General features: G+C 41.2%; 1 protein-coding gene across 1 annotated transcript in view; it reads right to left on the bottom strand.

Annotated features, from left to right (window-relative positions):
• The window catches only part of dennd4c (DENN/MADD domain containing 4C), a 78,038-nt gene that overhangs the window by 13,841 nt on the left and 41,370 nt on the right, over positions 1-22,827 (bottom strand). The window contains exons 9-21 of the mRNA XM_015344929.2: positions 21,843-21,987; positions 21,218-21,393; positions 19,808-19,908; positions 18,480-18,698; positions 16,662-16,807; positions 15,567-15,605; positions 14,450-14,580; positions 12,813-12,945; positions 9,234-9,440; positions 6,804-6,932; positions 5,429-5,564; positions 3,736-3,882; positions 1,867-1,986 (exon numbers count right to left, since the gene is read on the bottom strand). Of these exons, the coding sequence (XP_015200415.2) occupies positions 1,867-1,986; positions 3,736-3,882; positions 5,429-5,564; positions 6,804-6,932; positions 9,234-9,440; positions 12,813-12,945; positions 14,450-14,580; positions 15,567-15,605; positions 16,662-16,807; positions 18,480-18,698; positions 19,808-19,908; positions 21,218-21,393; positions 21,843-21,987 (1,829 nt within the window). The remainder of the gene's footprint in view (positions 1-1,866; positions 1,987-3,735; positions 3,883-5,428; positions 5,565-6,803; positions 6,933-9,233; positions 9,441-12,812; positions 12,946-14,449; positions 14,581-15,566; positions 15,606-16,661; positions 16,808-18,479; positions 18,699-19,807; positions 19,909-21,217; positions 21,394-21,842; positions 21,988-22,827) is intronic.

Below are 22,827 nucleotides of genomic sequence, written 5' to 3'. Positions count from 1 at the left end.
GTCAAATGACCATGGAACGGTGTCATGGGCGTTGAAAAATCGGGAAGGGTTTTCATATTTTGTATTTTAATACGTGTCGAATACGCAGCCTACGTACTACGATACAGTGCACGCTAATACTTCAGTGGACACAAGAGATACTCTGTAATTCTATACCACTCTATAGGAATGCGTGCTACGGATGCAAGTGACCAAAAAAAAAGCTTAATAAAAAGCTACTGTATCTCCAGCAAATAGAAAGGAGAATGTGCTTGATTTTGGAACAATGCCAACGTTTTAAACACAGGAATGCATAGAAATACATGCTACGAACGCAGTTAATCTTGTGAGCACACAAAAGCGTGATAACAGAAAAATATTTAAGAACTGTTCTAATTTGAGAAAAATACACCGAGCATCTATGTGTTTCGCTCCCAAGCGCATGAAATAAACACTTTAAATAAATACGGAAATAACGGAAACGCGAAAAATGCAAGCTTGCGGATTGCTAAAGCAGGTAAGCTATACTATTTTTGAAGAACCTTATTTACCGTTGGCAAAAGAGCTGACACGTATTATGTGTAGAGAAAAAGCTGCTAAACATCTCGACCTGCTGCCCCCCTCCCCCTGAGAGATACAGTCATTCATAGAATTATTGAAATGAAGGATTATATAAAAAGTACACTGACAGAGTGCGTTAAGATGAGCAGATGTTTTTCACTGCAATTAGATGAGTCTGTAGTCGATTTGGCCAATTTGCTCGTTTACGTTAGATACGAGTTTGAGGGCATGTCCCATGAGGACTTTCTGTTCTTTAAACCGCTACCAACAGGAACTACAGGAGAGCACATATTTCAGCTTCTGAATGAATTTATCGAAGAGAATGGCATCGACTGGATAAAATGTGTGGGAGTTTGTACAGACGGTGGTCGAGCAATGACAAGCCGACATAACAGTGTAGTTGTACGAATTAGAGAGGTTGCTCCAGAAATTAATGTACGCCTTACAACATTCACCGCGAGACCTTTGCCATCAAGAAAATGCCTGACGATTTAATATATGTTAGACTCTGTTGTGAATTGTATCAAGGCTCAAAAAATTAATTCACATCTGCTTTGCTCAACTAAACAGGCTCACCCCTCTCACTGAAATGGTGCTTTTTTATGAGTTTTTGTTAATGTTTTTTTTCTGTAAAACACTTTGAGAAGCCACCTTTAAAGGCACTATGTCAAATTAAGTTTATTATTATAATATTTATTATATGTATGTATGAGTGTGTGCACGCACGCTCATGTTGGTCATTGAGAATTTCTGGGGTTCCTATGAGATGATGACTTGTAGGTGGTACTTGGATACTTTGGTTGGATTAGGGGTGGTACTTGGTCCAAAAAGTTTGAGAACCACTGAACTACAGCATTTACACTCTCACACTCGGAAGGAAGAGAATGTTGCTGTAGACAGTCTCTCTTTAGGGTTGGAAAACAGTGAAAGTTTCTGAAAACACAAAGCAGTACAACAGAACTCGAATCACACTGGTGCAGTCAATGTGGGCATTTCCTCTTTACCAGATCTGCCCCCCACTTGTTCCTCTTGCCCTCTTAAAACATTATTCTGAGAAGTTGTAGTAATACTTGGGCGAGTGCCTTTTGATTGGATTTTAATTTACAAATTTTCCCTTCTGATGCTCAGTTTACAAGTTTTCTAGTTAATTCAAACTTCAATCTTGTAATCAAGGCTTCCAGTGAAATCTTCTACGGCTCAATAAGTAGAATTGAAGAGCCCTTCTACACAGCAGAAAGCCAACAGATTCTGGTGACACTCACGGTCACAAACAGCTGCTTGACTGAAGAAACATTCACAGTTAAATAGGAGAACTGTACACATTACCGTTTTGTTTCGCTTTGGTTATGCTAGGCTGGTCAGCATCTGGGAGAGGAGCAGTCGTCGGGACTGAGACTTCTGGTCTCAGTTCGTCCTTCGACCCGTAACCCTGGTCCGACTGACCACCTGTATCACAGGAGGAAATGGTCAGCAAAGCACCGGCTTCCTGGCGTGCTCAGAGCTGCACGAGTCTTCAGAAATGTAAACCCTGATGGCTTGCACAAAACCATTCTGCACATACAAAGCATCTCATGAGGGACAGCGGAGACACACAAGCTTACTGGCATCTGGTGTTCTGAATGTTGTCAGGATAATGTTGACCAAAGTAATAAAACAAAGCATACAGATGTTAATTGTCTTTAGAAAAGGGTGGGATGGGGGCAATTCAGAACATCATAATACAGTATATGGAAATTATATAGTATCCTGACCTACAGTAAGTGTAGCTGCACAATATATTTCAAACCATTTGTATTTATTTTTATCAGCAGTCAAAGAGATTTATTGCAGCCATTAAAACACAGTATTTTACATGACAATTGTCATTTATATAAACACATATAAAAGATACACACAACAGTGCAACATAAGCAGATACTATAGTGAAAGTTCAACAATGCCCAGAAATCAATGAGAGCCCACTGCTCCATCAGTAGTGCTATTTTTGCACCATGACAATAAATATACAAAAAAGCCAGGGAAAAACTAGTAGTGTATCTGGGTAACCAAGTGTTTATGCTTCACATTACAGGACTAAAAGAATACAGACAAGAAAAAAATGTATCAAAGGTGTGAGATCAACTACTTCTGAGAGTAACTTGGGCACACTTGTTGCTAATGTTAACCTGCTATGTGTAAAAGCACCTGGGGCCCTGAGTATGAATTCTGCTCATGAAAAAGAAATGGCTGTAGAGGAACTATTACCTGAAGCATTTCCACTTTTAAAGAGGAACACAACACCCACTCCCTTCCAAAGCTTCATCTCACACATGTCTTTGCCAAAGCCAAGGACACATGTAGCACTGAGAGACAGCACAGGGAGCAGAAGCAGGGACACAAAAGCCGAGAGAGGGACACTTTAGTTTTTTGAGGAGAGGCGGACAGAAAAAGACAAAGATCAGTGGCAGATTGAAGGAGAGGGACAGGTCGAAGCACTGCATACTGACTGAACCCTTTGCTATCCATTCTAACCCTGTCATACCCATTTCAATGTCAGCAAAATTTTGAATGAATAAAGGATTACAGGAATTTATAAAAACACAGCAGACACAGCAGACTACAATGAAACAAGTAAACTGAAGTCAGGTATTATCCAACTCTAGGAGGCAAACGTATAACATGGCGGTAGTAGTTCAGGTGGGTAGCTGCGTCAGCATGCGTAGGCTGCAAAGGAACAAGTAATAGGTTTATTCCATGCTGAAAAAAAGAAGAAAGAGAACACAACGTTTCGGCCGTGGAGCCTTCTTCAGGTGTGGTAAACGTATAACATTACACAAAATCCCCTGCATGATACAGGAAATTATATACTGTGTTTAGTGTATATGAAAATGTGTAGCTTTAAGTGCGAATGTGAGCCGTTTTTAACCAAAATACAGGAGAAAAGCAGAAAGGCTAAGAAGAGAACAGCAGTAAAATGAGGTGATGGGAGTTTGGGTGCAGAATACTAGACTGTCATCTGTCCAGTCACGCTGTACTGTATGGGCGTGGCACCAGGACTACACATGCCTTGAAATGAAAGCTCGGAGAGCCCTGGCCGCTGGACAGAAGGTGCCGACCTGTTCTGCCCTGTACGAACCTCATCCCACACCTCCAAGGGAGGCCTCAAGCGCGTGCCCACGCGCCGGCCAGGATGCCGTGACCGCGCGCGTGCCGTACCTGCGCTGCAGTGATTGTCCATCTCGTGCCCGACGACAAGGCTCCTGGCGAACAGGGTGTGCTCCCCGCCATTGGCGTCGTTGGAGCTGTCCTCACTGCCGTGGCTGATCCTGTCCCCGTCACTCGCGCCGCCAGGACTCGCCGCGGCTGCAGAGAAACAGGCGCCTCAAACCACGGCCCTCCTCGTCCTCCCTCCAGCTCCCCTCGTCCAGCGCGGTATTCAAGTCAGGACGCAGTCCCACAAGCTGCTCTAACCCTCACAGACCACATCTCACAGGGGAGTTTGTTTGCACACCAGATGCTTTCAGAAAGCCGACCTGCTACAGCTGCCCCATCAAAGTTCATTCCTCTTTTAGATGCCTACAAAAACCTGCGTGAAAATATCTTTCAAACAAGTAAGGCTTCATGAAACATTTGAGAGTGATCCAGAGCTACAAAGAATTCATAATGCCTTTTAAGGGATACAAACCAAAAATAAGTCAAACCTCCTTTGTTTAAACATTTTAACAGTTCAAGCAGATAATATAAAGGATTACGTTTGTAATTATGTATAACTGGATATGCCAGCAACTATATTCACCCTGCAGCTCTCAAATGGCAGCCTGCTGAAGCTAAGCAGGTGTGAGCCTGGTCAGTACCTGGATGGGAGACCTCCTGGGAAGCTATGGTTGCTGCTGGAAGAGGTGTTGGAGGGACCAGCGGGGGGTGCCCTCCCTGCGGTCTGTGTGGGTCCTAATGCCCTGGTATAGCAGTGGGGACACTATACTGTTGTGGGCGCCATCTTTCGGATGCGACATTAAACCGAGGTCCTGACTCTCAGTGGTCATTAAAGATCCCTGGGCATTTCTCGATAAGATTAAGGAGTTATCCCAGTGTCCGGGCCAAATTTCCCCCACTCTGCCTCAAAATTGTGCCCATGTATGACTGGCTTGCACCTGCCCTGTGATGGACTGGCGCCCTGTCCAGGGTGTACCCTGCGCCTTGCCAGCTAGGCTCTGGCTTCCCGCGACACCGTATGGTATAAAGCGGTTTGGCAAATGACATGACACATGTAGCTGTACGTTGACTATCTAAGCTTTTCCTTAAAAACTGAAAGCATAAAGCATTTTAAAACAGATCTGATCTGTCTTGAACCCGAAAATATAAACTGAAGCTTTGAACTTCATATGGAGCCAATATATTTTCTGTCATTATAAAGAGGCAGGATCTATAATTCTGTATGGGAACATATTTGAACAACCACAATGTATCATATATAAAATGTGGAAAAAAAACAGAACACTCAACCTTTTTGCACACGGTAAATACTGTATCTTTTTATCTTTCCACATACTATTTAACAAAACATTGAGGCGCATTTGCTAAAATTCAATAGTGCTTGTTTCTAACAAGAGCCACTAGATGGCACTGCAGCTTCAGGAACTACTGCTGGAGCAAAGAGCTTGAAAGCTTGGCAATCGTTGCCTTTGAGGTCCCAGGCAGACTTTTCCTCCACTGCCTGAATCTCGTACCTTTATCAACCGATCGAAACAGGAGATAAACCTACTGATCTCAGCGCACAGCTGTGTACACCAATGATTTTAAAGGCATCGTACAAGCCATTCACATGCTCTCACGTAAGGTCAGCCTCTGTGAAATACTGATTATCAAGAAGACATCCCGACTGTCCACCACTGTCGATGGTGACGGTTACCTGCAGTGACCCTGGACTGAGCTGTCCTGCGGAGAGCCTGTTTGAACTGGGCCATTCCCCGCAACACGTTGCGCAGCTTAGTCCACATGAAGTTGCTGCCCCTGTTGTGGTCGGGCCATTTACTCTCCAGAACAGCCTGCAGAGACAGAGGAGCACAGGAGAAAGTCCTGAACCCCTTCTTAAAGAGACACAAAGCGACTGTATCTGGACAGATCAAAAGCAAACTGAACAACGCCAAAAATGCTTGAAAATATTTACTGAAGAATGGAATATTATTTGGCAAGGTGGATTTTTCCTTTGGCAAGCACAGCCTCAAAGTAGTGAGCAAAAAATGCCTGTGTCAAAAAGATTTTTGTGACATTTGCCATTAATGAACTAACACGTGTGACTTACACAGATCTGATTCTACAGAGCCTGGAAAAGGATTTGATGCAGTAAATGTGTTAAACATTCAGTCAAACTGTAAAATGAAAAGGGTTTTATAAATAAGTTTCAGGCTTCAGTTTTTAAAGAACCCATTCTAATACCTTGTACATTAGGCTGGGCTTTCAATACAGAATCTCTCATTCTTCCCTGCTGGTATACAGTACCAGTCATTGGTGTCAGCACAAATCTGTTTGAACTGACCCCTACACAATCATTCCAGTAAGCTTATGGCCTTGGGCTCACTCATACAGATTATTTTTTCTTTTAAGAATTTCAATTATTTTTGTTCCAGCACCCAGATCTGCAATAGCCAGTAGTGTTTTTCATGTCTCTGCCTCATACAGATTCTGTGCCGGGAAGTCCAATCTATCAGACCAAGAACAGCAATTGAATCTATGGCATGTGGACATCGGTTTCCGCCTGACCTAGCCACCTTTCGTGCACAACAAAACATTTTTCTCGCTCATGTTACCCCCAGTGCCTTGTGTGGTTCCTGGACGCACAGGTGTGTTTCCAAACCGAGAGCTGTCGGGGCAAACACCCACATGCAGAAGATAAGCAAATGGGCTAAGTTCACAACACCTCTATGCCCAGTCCAAAAGGGACCACTTTCTGAAAAAAGAGTGTTTCACAGCTCCTCCCACACTTGGCAAATGTTTGCCAAACACAGTGTTGTATCCTTCTCCAGATTTGATAGATGACACCTGCAAAAATTACTATTACTGCCCTGTTACATGTGCAGTTAATCACTACAGTATTCGAATGAAAAAATGGGAGTGCTCTAGCACTACACTGCACATAGCTATCTCTAATATGTAAAACACATCTGTAATTTTCTGTGCATTCTAGAGTAATACTGGAATTTCAGACTTTGCCTGCAGATCACATTGCTGCCCTCATTTAGGGAATCCCATGACATCCTAGCGGCTGTGCAGAGTGTAAGCAGTACCTTGTTGTAGTAGCCGTAGGTGATGGCGTTGGGCTGCACTCCAGCATTCTTCATCTCGAAGTGAAGTCGTACTGCCAGGACAGGCAGGTTCCAGATGCCGCACAGCTGCATCACCACCCGGTAGCACACCTGCCAGCACAAAGGAACGGTTTCAAATGAGAGGAGGCCCATTGAGCGGTCAGCAGCTGACTGATCCGATGAGCTCACCCAGCCGTTGCACTTGAAAGCCAGGGTGTATCAGTTCGACGCAGCGGGTGGGTAGCTTGTTCTGTACTCTCACCACCCGTTGTGTAAAGATGTAACTCATATTCTCAGTTTTAAATGGACTTGCACATAGTTCCCATTTGTGTCCTCTAGTTTATCTTTCACTGTTTATTCTGTAGAGATTCGCTGGGTAGGCTCCGTCAATGCCTTTGACGATAAGGCTTGTAATCTTCTCTGTTCCAAGTCTAAAAACATTCAATTCCTCCAGCCTGCAGGGCAGGTGCAGGACATTCCCTTAAGTCCTGGAACATATCTGACTGCTCTCCCCTGGATGGATTCCAGAGTAGAAATGTCCTTTTTTTTTTATAACATGGAGACCTCAATTGTACAAATTATAATAAATGGGATCTTACTAGTGCACTGCACATTATTTAAAAAACATCCCTTGATGAAATCAAAGAAGGCAGGAGTTACAAGTAGCCTTAAAAGTGCAGTGTTGACCAGAATATGTGAGTTGTTTATTAAGACTTGAAAACAACTTAAATATGCCAATTTGATTCAAGCTTCATTATCCCTTGGATTTTTTTTTCAGCAGAGCTCAACACAACAATACAACAAAACAAATCAAAAGTTCAGAACAAACTATCTCAGGAAATGAATTTTTAAGAGTACAATTGCAGAGGGGATGAATGATTTCCTAAGTCTATTTCCTTTGAACCCTGGGGCACAGAGACGTCTCCCAGCTGGGAGTCATGCAGATTCACAGTGGAGGGGGGGTGCCATAATGCAGTTAGCCTTCACTAGAACATTATGTTTATAGAGAGAATATACTGTAGGTTGATCTAACTTAAACCAGTGATTTTGCTACTTATTATCATTCTTTTGCCCAGCCTTTTATGATTTGGAGTACTGAAATTAGCAAACCAAAACGTAAAACAGTATGTTAAGACTTTCAATACATGATCTACAGAAGTGTTTAGATAGTTCTGTCCACCTTAAAGAAACTAAGCTTCCTAACAAAAAATCTCAGTTGCCCTCTTTTATAAATGGTCTCCCAACAATCACCCCATCTGAAATTTTGTATTTATGTCTAGTCCCAAATACTTGTAAGCATCCATAACCTCTATAATCTGATAATTTATTACACCGGGTAGGGAAGGGACTACATTCATCCTAAAATCAAGGATGAGTTTGTTTTCAAAACATTTAACTCCAAAGAGAACTCATCATGCCATTCAACACAATTATTCAGAATGGGCTCAGGATGGTATTCCGGTGGTATGGATATAAGATGATCGGTTTGTTTGTTCTTAAAATCATTAGCGTACGAACTGTACAATAAAGAGGACAAGGCACAACCATATGGTGATCCAATAGAAGTACTACAAATAACCATCTCACCCATTTTACCTGTTGAAATCTGTTCATTAAAAAGTCTATAACCTGGCTTATCAGGTTACCATTTGAAATTCGTTGAGGGCTTCTGTGCCAATGTAAGAGAGGTTGAATCATGTTAAAAGCAGAAGAAAGCAGAAGAAAAAAACAAATATAATTCTAACAAATGACACCGTTTGTTCAGGATGTCAATAAACCATGTTTAACGAGGTGCAATGTCTACTTTCCTTTTCCTATATGCTGACTGTTGGGGATGAATGACGTCCTGTGTGTCCTTTATAGTGTGTTGCTGTTCGTAAGTAGAGTACCGAGACCCACTGGCCTATACAGTAGTTAAGCTCACTTGACATGGCTGTTTTTTTCAGTGGAGATAACATTAGCTGTCCTCCACAGAGAGGGGATGATTTGTGAATTTAAAGACATCAGAAAAAGAAGACTAAAAACGTCACATACTGAAGCTGATCTGCACAAGTTTTAAGAACTGCGTCACACACATTATCTGGCCCTGCACTCTTACATCTGTCCTCCTAAAAGATGTAACTCTGTCTACACAGAGGAGCTCAAAGATTCTGCATATTTCAAGCCAATGTTGCCATCATCCAGCCCTCTCCAAGCATTACTGGAGAGAACTAGGTCGTCCACAAGACATAGCAAAATCAAAGCTAATTCCGTAAAAAGTGTTTTCTTATTGCTCATTCTGCACCTTTTGAGCATGAACAAATTACAGCTATAAATAAATTCTGCTGCCCAGGCAAACATGGCCAAAGATGTGACAGAGGTCATTATAGCAAAGTGCCTGGAGGCAGAAAAAACATAAAAACAGGAGCTCACCTCGTCAAGAACCTCCACCTCGGTGCTCCTCATCTTGATGAGGACGTCGTAGGCCTGCTGCATGGCGCTGAACTTGGAGTGGGAGACTCTCACGTGGGCTGGCAAGCAGATGAACCACAGGCTGTAGCAGTGACTGAACAGGCACTTTGCCCACAGCGGAGGGTTGGAATAAAACCGCTTGGCCATCTTGTAGGCAGATTTTATCTCCTGCAACAGCATAAAAAGTTCAAAGTCAGCAAGGTGTGCCTCAGCCAGTGAAGTGGATGTCAACGAGAGTCTTACTCTCGCTACTTTGCAGCTTCTCCACTCAGGGGCGTGCCCCTGCAATAAGCAAGTCATTTCAAAAGAAAGCCACTCTGTCAGAGACGAAAACATCAAGAAACATTTGCTGCTTTTTGAAACGAGGCAAAATAGCACTAGCAAAAATCAAAGCCACATAAATGTGTAGCCACATTACATGTGATGTGTACAATTTCTCACAGTTAAATACAACCATGTAAATAATGAAGGTGGGAAGATCATAATCACAGGAACACAGGATAATGACACTTTATTATTTAAGAAAGGTGTCCTAATTTGGTAAACATGACAAACATAAGAATATACTAATGTATATTTACATATACAATTAATCCTTTGGTTGAAGGCTTCTTTTACCCCCTCGAGTTACATTCAATTAAAATTTTATACATATACAGTACATAGAAGAACACAGACCGCTAAGGACAATAACACTCTTGGTTCTGCAGGATTTATTAAACATTTCACTACTTCTTGAAAGATACTGGAATATTAATAGACTCGATTTTTATTAATGATGAAAAAAGGTTTCTGTCTTGGGACGTTCTGCCCATTATTGGTTTTCCAGATATTTCCAGAGGGATGTGTAGCACAAATAGAATGGAATTTGTGAGCCAGTTTACTTCCACAGTCGGGTTTGAAACAAAGGCCTTCTAAAAATAATACAGCCCAACAGTAAACACTGTTCTGGACCACATGGCGCATTGTTCTGAGGACGGCCTTCACACCCACAAACAGCTCTTCAGCATCCTGGCCCCCTCCCCCTCAGCACACAGCTGAGCGCTCTCTGCTCTCTGGCCACACTCACATGTAGCTCAGTGAGCTCTTCCACCTGGAGGTCCCATTTGTAAAGTAGACCCCCCCCGAGAATGTTTCAAAACCCCTTCAACCTATTCCAGGTCTCCACCTATCTCTCCCCGGTTCATCCTGATTAAAGCCTGGCCTGTGGAATGATCTTGAAGACGGAAGGCCGGTCTTCAACACAAGAGATGTGTTGAATTTTGTTTATAAGAATATATACATAACTGCCAAAAATAAAGGGAACACTTCAGTAAATTAGAAAAGTGAAAGAAGGTGCTTCCACACAGGTGTGGTTCCTGAGTTAATTAAATAACTAACATCCCATCATGCTTAGGGCCATGTATAGAATGCTGGGCAGACCCACTTGCCCATTAATTTGGCTACCATGGCTAGAAGAAGAGATCTCAGTGACAGTGAGAGGGGGCGATTGTTCGGTCACGTCTGACTGGAGCTTCAGTGATGAAGACTGCTCAGCGTGCTGATGTTTCACAAGGAACAGTGGCTAAGGTGATGCTGGCATACAAGTCTGAGGGAAAGACATCTTCAGCTAGGGCAAATGTGGACAAAAGTGCATATTCCTTGACTGTGATATCAGTGCATTTGTGCAAGATGCAAGGCAAAACAGACAAGCAACTCTGAGCTGGCAGTTTCACCAAATACAGTCAATCGAGAATTTCACAGAGATCAGTACTGTGGTCAGGTGGAGGTGCATTAACACCCTTTTTTACACTTTTGAGAGTAAAGTGATGCAAAGAACACAGGCAGTGGTCTACTGAGCAGTAGAAAAAAATCATACAGACAGGTGAGTCATTCTTCACCCTATTCTCAATAAGTGGATGAGTACATGTGAGGCATACATGTACTCATCCTACACGCTCAAGTGCTTGTTTCTCATAGTAAAGCTTTCTCTTTGCCCTTTTGTGGCCCAGTGTGCATTTTCCTGGCATGGTTTAGATCTGCTTAACCCCTTAGAGAGCAAGGTAAATGCCAAAATACATACAAATCCATTCTGAGTGATGATGTTCTGAGTGGAATGTTCTGGGAATGGAATCATCCAGGATGACAATGCCCCCATCCACTGGGGACACGTGCTCACAGAATGGTTTGATGGGCATGAAAACAGTGCTCATCAAACCATTGATGCTTTCCCAGTTACAAGATCTCAACCCAACTGAACACTCATGGGAGGTTCTGGAGTGGAGCCTGAAACAGTGTTTTCCACCACCATCAACACCAGATGTTGGAATTTCTGTCGGAAGCATGGTGTCCAATAGAGTTCCAGACACTTGTAGAATCTCCGCCAAGACACACTGAAGCTGTTGTGTTGGCTCAATGTCCCATGAAGATGCTTTATTTTGGAAGTAAATATAATTCTCTAATTTTTGAGAAAATCCCATTGAAATCCTTTCATATACAGTGCCTATAGAAAGTCTACACACCTTTTCCAAATTAATATTTTATTTTGGCCTAAAAGCCTGAAATCAACACACATAAAATCAGAATTTATATTGCCTTATTTACACATTGTAATAACTCCAACTGAAATACAGAAACAGATGTCCAAACATTCTGAAATTAATTAAATGAAAACCTAAAAAATCTTAAATCCTTAAAATATAGCAAATTCTAAAGTTGGGTAAAATTTAGTTTAATACTTCACAGCTTCAGTGGAATAACATTGATTATCTTTGAGGTACAGAAATAAAATCAACAAAATTGAAACATTTCTTTTAGTGCAGGACCAGAGTTCCTAATCCTTGTTAAAATAATAATATAATACTCAATAACATATGTTAAACATTACCAAAAATGAATCACAAATTCATTTGACTGTAAAATAAACATGATAATTTAATCACTATCTCCCTTAAGTTAAGTGCCAATGTATTATTCCCACCCTTCGTCAGCAGTATACTGGTAACACATTCATAACAAAACTTGTGTTACTACATGAGAATTTTTCATCATGCTGTACTGGCCCCTTTTCACAACACTTTGGCGAATTTGACATCAGAATATTTCAGAGACTGAGTATATAAGAATGTAAATGCACAAATGAAAGAACAACTTAGGTGTTAGTCATTAAAAACTCATCACTCTCTTGTCACAGAAATTGCAAACACCATATCCATATACAGTAGCTGAGCTTTCCTCAGACTGAAAATGCTGTATCCTTTTTGTGTTTTAATCCTTGTAAAATGTATCATTAGCTACAAAGCTATGCTAGTGAACAGTGCAGAGCAGCTACATTTTGAAGGACAGAATATTGATAATTTCATTCAAACACCTCCCAAAAAATTTGGCTCCCTGTAAGACTGCTAATTGCTCCAGTATGTGTTAAGAACAGGAAAACAATAATTGTACCCTCGGACAATCTGTGTGTCCCACTTACAGAGCTCACACTGGAAAGGTCTGTTGGCACAGAATTTGAGCCCACTGAAGTGGGCCTAGCATCACATGTAACAGCCTGGGACTCACCTGCTTAGTCCTCCTGGCCAAGAGAGCAGGACTGTTGGATACACTGCCACTGGCTGCCCTTCTATTCAGGGAGGGTTTCAGCTCTTGGGGTTGGTCAAAGAGCTCCAGCTTCAGCCGAGGGAAATTCTTATAGCTAAAACCAGATTAAAGACGCACTTAAGTTTCTTTACATTCTTCTAATGTAGCATTATCCTAGAGCGTAAATGTTCCTCTACCTTGTTTCGTCAGTTTGTTTAAAAAATGGAACAGTCCATTGATAACACCTCCTATATTACTAATAATGTGAGAGATCATTTATATATTCACACACGTCCTATTGAGTACGTTTGTTCATGCTGGTATGGAAAATCCTATACTAAATGCTTGAAGTGTCAGGAAATTTCCAGTCTGAGAAGTATAATTCATATATACTCACATCATTCCACAGATCCACCAAAATGATGTTCAAAGCACAAAAAACTATGAAGCATTGTCTTTTTAAACTATTGACTTCTTCAGTCACGCAGCATTATTATTTAACAAGGCTATTGGCAGGCTTTTAAAAATACATTTTCAGAGTCAGGACAGTCTTAATCTATTACCAGAAATCCACTTTCTCCTGGCAAGGTTTGCAGCAACCCAAAGCCTAACTGACTTCACCCTGAATGAGGATGCCACTCCATGCTCCTTATAATGCATTACAGTTATGGAAACAAACTGTCAAGAAAACATATGCACTTCACTTCAGGCTATGCAGAACCTTTCTACTCCAGTGGTTCTTAACCTGGGGTGCAAGATGCTCTTTCGTAGGATGAGAGTCCATGCCAGAGTTTTTTTAGAAGATAAATTGTCAAAAACGCAAATTCAATGGTTTTTGATAAGGGTTGCGATAACATATTTTGAGAACCATAGGGGTGCCAGGTGCAGTAAAGGTTAAGAACCACGGTTCTAATCTTTTCAACAAAACACTCAGTAGAGTGTCTGTCAGGGTGCCAAACCAGAATAAGAAGCATACTTTAAATAACAAGCATAAAATTGATAAATGGACTGTGAAGGAAAAAGGACCATAAAACAATGTGCCTATCTGTACTGTGGCACAAGTCATTTTCAGAAGCATAAGTGGCTTTTCCAGTGCTTAGCGAAAGGAAAACCGATTCCACCACCATTATGAAGGGCAGTCTTCCAAGTTGTAGCTAACAGTGTTTTCTAAATAGGAGTGGAGTGAAAGCATGAGCCAAATATAGTCTTCTTCCAGGAAAGCATAAAAGTGATTAAGCGATAAGAGTCAAGGTAAAAGCAAATTGGTGCGTTTATGAAAAAATGGCAGGAGACGTCACCCACAACGCTGGGCCTTGTTCCAAATTACGAAGACGACAATAACTTGAAAACCAGGGCTGCTCAACTGATCACAACTCAAGAACAGTGAAAGACTTGGATCCCATCCTTTGATAAACAGAACAGAGTCTTGAATGGACCAATTGAAGTTGCTTTTGTACTTTGTTTCTGAGTATTTTCAGCAGCTAATGGATTTAGATTTTCTATCAAATGCAGCACAAACATCTCAATATATGCATACATATAATTATGTGAAGTTGCTTTTGAGGTCCTATTGTGTCAAGGGGACCTTGTTCCAGAAACACAGCCCAGAGGCTGATTACCTGTACTTGGCAGGTGGATCAGGGCCATCCTCTGCTGCAGGCTCGGGTGGCATGACAAAGACTGTGTGCTCGCTTTTCTGCGACTCGTCCAGCTCTATCAGCCTGGTGTCCTCTGAGGATTCGACTTCCACCTGCAAAGCGACATGGCCTCAGCCTCATCCACATCATGACAGCCCTGGCCACATCACATTACGACCAGCCTGCCTATTTGCGTCACGACATGACATGCCAGCCCTGCTCACATCACATCACGCCAACCCTGCTCAAGGCACGGCACGACACGATACGATACGATACGCCTGCCCCTGGCTACGTCACATCACGTAATCCCCTTCTGCATCACCTTATGACCAGCCAGCCTTGTCCACATTACAACATGACCGTCAGCCCTGCCCACGTCATGGCACGACATGCCTGCCGAAGCATTTTCCACATCAGGAAAGAGCTTATTTTACAAGACACTTAGATGTCCTATCAACAAGTACATTACATTTGCACATTGGGACTTTCACACTGTCTAAATGCAAGTTTTCCTTAAACCTTAAAACAATATTAAGAAACTCAAAGAGACAAAAGATGGACGCTGGCACTGCCAATCACAGGGTCCTGGTTTAAATCTAGCACTCTCTGTGGCCCAGGATAGCAGGGCACGTCAAAAAATGTAAAACATAATGACAGCGATTCATCCATTTGTTGTGTATTATTGGATTATATATAGTGTCTGTCAGATTTTAAAAACTGAAAGTATTCAGCACGAACAATCACTAAATGAATCAGACTACCTTCAGATGATATTCGATGTTTAAAAATGCATTTCTGAGCAGTCATAAATTTTAAAATTGTTGAATACTTTATTTATGTACACAACAGAAACTCAAAGCCTTAAAAGAAACCTCTAATTAGCTATTGCACAGCTTCTTAATATAGTTTAATCACTTGACATCACATGAAAAATAGGTGTCCTTTACGCAATTTTAGGTGTCAAAAAGGTGTTATTAAGTTGCCTATTAAATCTGGATTTGTTTGTTAATATTAGGTTCAAACCACCTGTTCTTAGTGTTATAGACAAATCTTGGGGGCTGCATTTCTTCCAGGTATGAGAAAACTAAAATCCTACCTTTGCACCTTTGTCAGTCCCTTTATCTGAGGGAAAAAGCTGGAATGAAAAAAAAAAACAACTTTTAAAGGAGAGCATTTGTGAGAACAGTTTCTTACACATAAGGGTTTCTTACTCAGACTTTTTAAGAGAATTAAAATTATTCTGAATATAAAAAAACACTTTAGAAACAACATACATCTTTCTTTAAAAATACATAATTCTCTGACACCATGTGAGACTTTTATGGCACTACTAGGTCCTTGTTATTCCATTCTTAGATTACAAATACTACACTATTATCTGTCACACAACCCAAGAACGAAGAAGAAATGTCACATATAGCAACAGACCATAAGAGGACAAATATTGTGAATTAAAAATTCTTAGCCACTAGTGCAGAAAATCTAATGGTCAGCGTGAAAGAGCGAATGAGAAATCTAGACATAACATTTGAATTCTCCGTTATGTATTTGGGTAGTTTTACTTTTGACTACATGGAACTGAAGGATAGATATACACTAGGAATTCCTATAGCTACCAGTAAACAAACTATCACAAGAAAATGGTTTACTAAAGATCCCCCAAGCGGTACCGTGGATCAATGTTGGAAATTTATAGAATGGAAAAGATCATTCATTCTCTTAGGTTACAAGCTGAAAGGTTTAGCAAATACTAGCAAGCCTGGATTTGGTTATGAGGTCCATTAAGAACTGATTTTGTGCTGTGAAAGAGGATGAAGCAGTCTTTTGTAACCTCCCATGTATGCTCACATAATGTAAATGGTTATATAAAAAACATAATATAATCAAGAAACGAAAGATGAAAGCAGTAAATTACTTTACTCTGTATATGTTGTATTTGTAAATTCTTTCATTGTTAAATAAAAAGTTAAAGAGTGAATGAAAACGTGAAACTGACAGTGAATCCTCTTAAAGCTCTGTGTTGACTTTGGGTTGATTCCTTTAAGCTCTTTCTCAAGAATGCTTGACAAAGAAGAAACTACTTAAGGAGGACCGGAAGAACACAAACTGAAACCCTGAGCTAATTCAACTTCACAGAAACCCCAATAGGGATTTATGTGAAAGACTGACATTTCAGAGCTGGGTGCCTCACCTTTTCAATGCACTCGTCAAAAAACGCCAAGCCAGTGTCTTTGTCACTGACGAAGGTGCACTCCTCGATGAACCGAATGAAAATTTGTGTTTTAGTCAGCTGGGAGTAGAACTTCTGGTGGGCTCGATCTCGGCTTTTCAGGAAACCTTCAAAAGAACCAGTCATAGCTGTCAGTAACCTGCACTATACCAACTGATTTGGTTACCACTTACAGTATCTACCACGTGTAGGTAAAAAGGACTGGACATCTGTCAGAGAAGAACTATGGCACACACAAGGAAGTCAAAAGAGCTCAATGCTTACTCACATCTTTAATTTTTATTACCTACTCTGTTATAACCAACTTCTCTTCTTATAGAGATTCTTCTCCCATTTATACATTTTAAACAAATTGTCTAGTCTAGCATTTGGCAGGAGCACAATAATAAATCTCCAGTCACATTAGACAAAAGAAATACATTACTAATCAAATCATGCCAGAATGGGATATATATTAAGCTCCAAGCTTAACAGGTGGAACATTGATATAATTCTCACCATCTTAGTAGCTCATACAGAGCAACATTAAAAACAAAGATCTCAGATTTTCAGCACTTTCCTTTTTACAAAGACATTTTAATACAGCTGTCTTACCTTTCAGGAGAATACAAAAACATCTATTTGCGGTATGCAACAAAAACAGTATTAACAGTAACAGAATACTACTTAAGAATATCAAAAGATGCATACTTTTCATAAATTACTTGAAAAAAATCAAACGGATCACGATACTACAGTGTTACTGACATTTTATGTATACATACTGTATGTATATTTTGTATATTCTGAACACAAGACAGCAAATGACATGAGACAGACACTGAGTATCCTTTGTGAAAGTAGGGTTAGCAATAGTTATAATGAATAACATCTTTCCATGTTTTCATGTTCCCAAAATTTTGAGCACCAATATTAATAACATGGCTAAAGGAATTAAAGCAAATGCTGATTATTCAGCAGACATGAGAGTCAATTTTTTTTCCATTTTCTTTTCATTGTAGTGGCAAGGAAGTGAATAAAGTGCCTCATGCAGGACAAACACATACAAAATCGCCTGTTTGGAGCTCCAGACATCCTGTGTTGCAAGCTTACACTGTAGCGGCTCGATTATTATTCTTGGATGAGAATACATTGCAAACAAACAAAGATACAATTCCTGGATAAATGTTGTCATCCTATGTTGGAGTGGATCTTGACAACTGTTAAATGCGGTGGTCTCTTTCAAAGGCTGGACAAGGAAGGATTTATGTGCTGTGGGGGTTTTCCTGAGGCCAATACAAATATAAGAAAAACCTGTGGCACACCCTATCTTGTGGTCAATCAGACCATAAGAGAAGATTTTAGTCAGATTTTTTAGTCCAAATAATAAACCCTTAATGAATTATACCTCTAAACCCCTAATATGAATTTGGCAATCGACACTGGAGAGGTAGCAGGGGGCTGACACTGATTGAAAGAAGTGAGACAAAATGGGTGTTTTTGTGTAAAAGGTTATAGCTGAGAATCTTGTCCCAGCTGCTTCAAACACAGCACTATCCAAAACACATCTAGTGATCAAGAATGTTTAACCTTCAAATACATTACTGAAAATGGCTTTCAAAATACTGTTTCTTGCATATATAGCTAGAAGCTGCTTCAGGCTTAACTATTTTCAAGTCAAGTACAATTAATGCTTCTTAAAAGCTCTGCCAGTACAGTCACCTAAGCTGTTGTTCAGCTTTTTTTTTTGCATCACTCACTGGCAGAAAGCAGCAGTCAATATTTGCCGGGTGTCAGTACCTTGCAGATCATACAGAGAGTCAGCAGCAGTGGCCTTCTCGGACGGCGCTTGGATGATGGGCTTCAGATACGTCCGGTAACCCTTAAGGATGGAGGCCATGAATCGCAGGAAGGCCTCCTGAATCTCCATCTCCAGTCCTGTCATCTTCTTGTGCCAGGTGAAGTCCGCCTCAATGGGAGTCATCTCCACCGCCGAGCTCTCCTGCCCAGTCCTGTGGACTGCCCACCAAGATCCCTATTAGTGTACACACACCCTAACTTGTTTCCAAGCTTCATGCTTTGCTGAAAACATTTTGGAAACTTGTTTTTAATGGAGTGACTTGATGACTCCTGGTTGTCCATTAATTTCTGAGTCAGTATTCAGGGTTTAAAGCACATTTCCCTTCTTAAGGAAATTAAATGGATTAAATTTATGTCCTGATAACTGATGGTTTGACTCCCGTTTTCGTGTCACAATATTACAAAAAATAGATATTTCCAATAAACTGGTAATATGGAGAATTCAGAATGAGAGGTAAAGGCATAGTCTATATCAGAGCACAGTGGCACATCAGGCAAGAGCTCATCCAGGTTAAGTAACTAAATCACTAAGTTACTTAAAGGTGCCCAGGCTGGGCCTTAACCACCTGGCTAGTAAGATGGTTCCAGACACCCACTACTCTTTCAGTCAAGAACTGTTTTTGTGTCCTAATCTCTGTCCTAAATTCATTTCTCTTAAGTTTCCAATTGTAACCTTGTCTCATTGTTTCACTATTGGGTGTGAACCAGCCCCCTGGGTTGATCCTATCTTCACTCCTTAGGAGTCTGCACACTCGGATCGAATCTCCTCTCAACCTCCTCTGGCCTAGACTGAAGAGATCTACCTTCCTCAGCCTGTCTGGGTATGACGGTTTCATACCTTGTCTGTAATAGACTGAAAGCATGTGATTCTGCCCTCAATGGGATGCTAATCCATCTCAGGGATAACCAACCTAGCAATGGTTATACACTAGAGTGGACTGGAGAACTGAGGCAAAGTAACCTTGTTCAATAGCATAATAGCTGTGTGTATAGTGGGGACATGAGGACTAGAGGCTCACTTACTACTGTAATCGTCCACAGAATGAGATCAGGCCAACATAAATAGTCATCATCATTTGTTATTTTGATGTTTATTTCAACAAGAACACTCTAAAAATGAATTCATTACAACAAGGCTGCTGGAGTCAATGTACAGATTTAGTCCTGGACAGACATGGGTGTAAACACCACAAGTCTCTGAGGTGACAATAGGTCCTCCAGGCTCACAAGGACACCCACAGAACTCAAGGAAAGTCAGTAAGTGGTACCTAACGCCAGCTGATGATGTAGGCTGCTTAGGGAGCTCAGAAGGCTTTTGCTGGGCTTCTTTGGAAGATGTTTCCAGTTATAATGTTTCTTGTCATCAGATCTACCACAGAAAGGAAGAGAGAGAGAGCGCAGCAAAGCTAAACAATTGTTCTGCAGTTCAGTGAACGGAGGTGTCATATTTGCAGAGCACACTTGATAAATAATTAATTCAAATGCCAGTCGAATCCAAGGTAATGTAGTAAACTACTGTCTGTGATCCAACAGGGAAGCAATCTGACTGCTGGGGCTGCCTGAAAAGAGCACAGGGCAGGACAAGGGGCTTTCTCAAAATTATTTATGACTTAAGATGGAATTTAGGTAAGACTTATCTACACGGCACATCTTGTATCAGAGGTTTCCTTAAGGAGTTTGTCTATTGATGATTCAAAATGAGGAATGAGAGAATTATATATACCAAACGTCTTTATTACAGCCTGTTCACCTTATGTAATGATGAATATTGGTTTATAGTGATATCCTTTACTTTCTGGTTAGAAAGATAACTAAAAAGAGAACTAAACTAATCAAACTTTGATTCAATGAAATTAAGGCAAGGCAGCAAGTAACTGCACAAGAAATGTGTATATTACAGGACAATTAAAAATACATACTTAAACTTTAAACTGGAAGTTGAGTTGAGAATGTGATCTTACAAGGCGAGATATCAACCAAATTTAATTTGTTTAATAAATCCATCCACCCATTTTCTAAACTGCCTTATCCAGTACGGGGTCTGGGAGTCATGGATCTGGACTCTAAGCCACCAGCAATCAACACAAGGCAGGACACACCTTGATGGGATGCCAGTCCATCACAGGAGAGACACACAGACACAAACTCACACATTTACACAAGGGCCAGTCTCCTCAGAAGCCAATTAACCTACAAGTATGTCCCTGGACTGTGGCAGCACCCAGATGAAAAACACCCTTCAATTTAAACACCCTTATTTAAATTAAAAGCTTTCTTGGCAAATATAGTTCTTTCTTTGTCATTATAACATGCATGTTTTCTGAACAGGCCAAGCATATATTCAGAATGACGAACTGATTAGTTAGAACAGAGGCAGTCTGGTTGGGCAGCTCTGCATGATATCGCTCTCAGGTTTACCAATAAATTGCCAGATAGAGGCCTCATTTGTGATCATATGTACCAATCACACTCTGTGGTCATATGGCCACTAAACATAAAGCAACCACTTAAAACTATAACAATTAAACATCATTTTTCCATATGCAACTCTATGGCCTATTGTTCCTTGAGATTGGACGTTTTCTAAACAAATATTCCTTTGGGAATATTACTGCTGTATACAACACCTGCAGGGGAATTACAAAAGCCTTATCAGTATGTAAGTGTTGGAGGCTCACAGGTAGATGGTATTGGTGTCCAGATCTACACAGACGACATCAGGAGGCGGATCGTACAGGTCGAAGTATCGGGAATCTACTCCTATGATGAAGGGGCAGGGGGCACTAAGGACTCCTGCCAGAGAGAGTGGGCAGAGAGGGATGTAGGGGCACTGCCACTGGAAAGGGAAAATCATCTGGAAAAAAAAAAAAGAATGGAGGACATAGTTCAATACCAAACCAACAGATTTCCTGGCTCAACAGCAGGAAAAAAAGAGGTTTTGGAGCTGAATTTTTAATAATCAGAAAATTAGCATTTTCTATGTTCAATCTGATCTTGGCAATAAAGAAATCTCTTACATCAAGTTACAGCAAGGGAAAATACTCTCTTTCCTGACATTGACGCTACAGATTACTGATAGCAAGAGAAGTAACTGGTGAATTATGCTAAAAACAAGAAAGGTTACAACAAATGACAGGAGGCCATACGGCCCATCTAGCCCATAGATGGGGCCGAGGATCTTCTTGAAAGAAGCCGGGGGCCCGGCTGCAGTCTATCCAGCCAGTGTCTCGAGGACCGGCCAGCCGTGCGGCTGTCTTCTGGCCGCAGCGGCGCCGTGCTTTTAACACAGCAGGCAGAACTCACAGCCACCACCGCTTCGGCCACCCCCGTCAGCACCGCCGGCCTCAGCGAGTGCAGCAGGATCTTGCTCTCCAGCAGGACGAACAGCAGCAGGGTGGCGCAGTTCTCGGGGCCGAGGTTCATCAGCAAAGTGCTGAAGTCCGCGCCGCTGGAGGGGAAGAAGGAAAAGAGCTCAGCGCCTGCGGTTCACTCGCTCTCCCCAACCCCCACCCCCACACTTCCACACTTGCAGGCGGACACCTGTGTGCTTGGAGAAAACCTGAAAGAGGATGAAGGGGGCAATGAAGACTAAGGTGGGACAGGGTTGCTTTACTGTTTTTTTTTTCTTTCTGAAGGCCTCAGCCAAGACTGTTTCAAAGCTTTCAAAAGAACACAAAACCCATGTCATATACAAGCAGGATTCCTACCAACATAATAGGTTACAAATTCCAGGAACGTACATGACACATTCTGCATAGCTTATAGTGTTTGGTCATCAGGGATTCAGCCCAGGGGCACACAGCTTAAACTCTAATTATCTGTAGCCTGGTAATGTTCGCACTCCTCTATAGCCAGGAGAAGTGACTGACACTGTCCAGAACTCAATGGTGAACTAATGGATGTCATCCCACTATAAACAGAGAGAGACGAGCCACGTAAGAGCTACACCCCTGGGTAGTTTCATTGTTATTGTTGACCATTAACTACAGCGAATGTAGGACTTTTTAAAATAAACAGCAATAAACAGCTTTTAAGATGGTATGAAATTTGGTATAAACATATATTGTTACACTGAAGTGAGCAATTTGTAAAAGAAACATTTTTCTTTCAAACAATTTCCAAAGCGGTTTTGAAAAATGTTGCCCCCTTTTCTCTGAATAATTTTTTGAAAGTAGTAAGGACGTCTTGGGGAACAGTCTGGAAGGACGTTTTGAGCTTCAGAAAAATGTTGAGATTGACAAAGGTCTTAATATGTTTCATATTAAGAAACTGGAAAATTAAATTCTTG

Source organism: Lepisosteus oculatus, chromosome 1 (genome assembly GCF_040954835.1).
Source record: "Lepisosteus oculatus isolate fLepOcu1 chromosome 1, fLepOcu1.hap2, whole genome shotgun sequence".
Lineage (NCBI taxonomy): Eukaryota > Metazoa > Chordata > Actinopteri > Semionotiformes > Lepisosteidae > Lepisosteus > Lepisosteus oculatus.
This window is presented reverse-complemented; position numbering and strand designations above follow the sequence as displayed.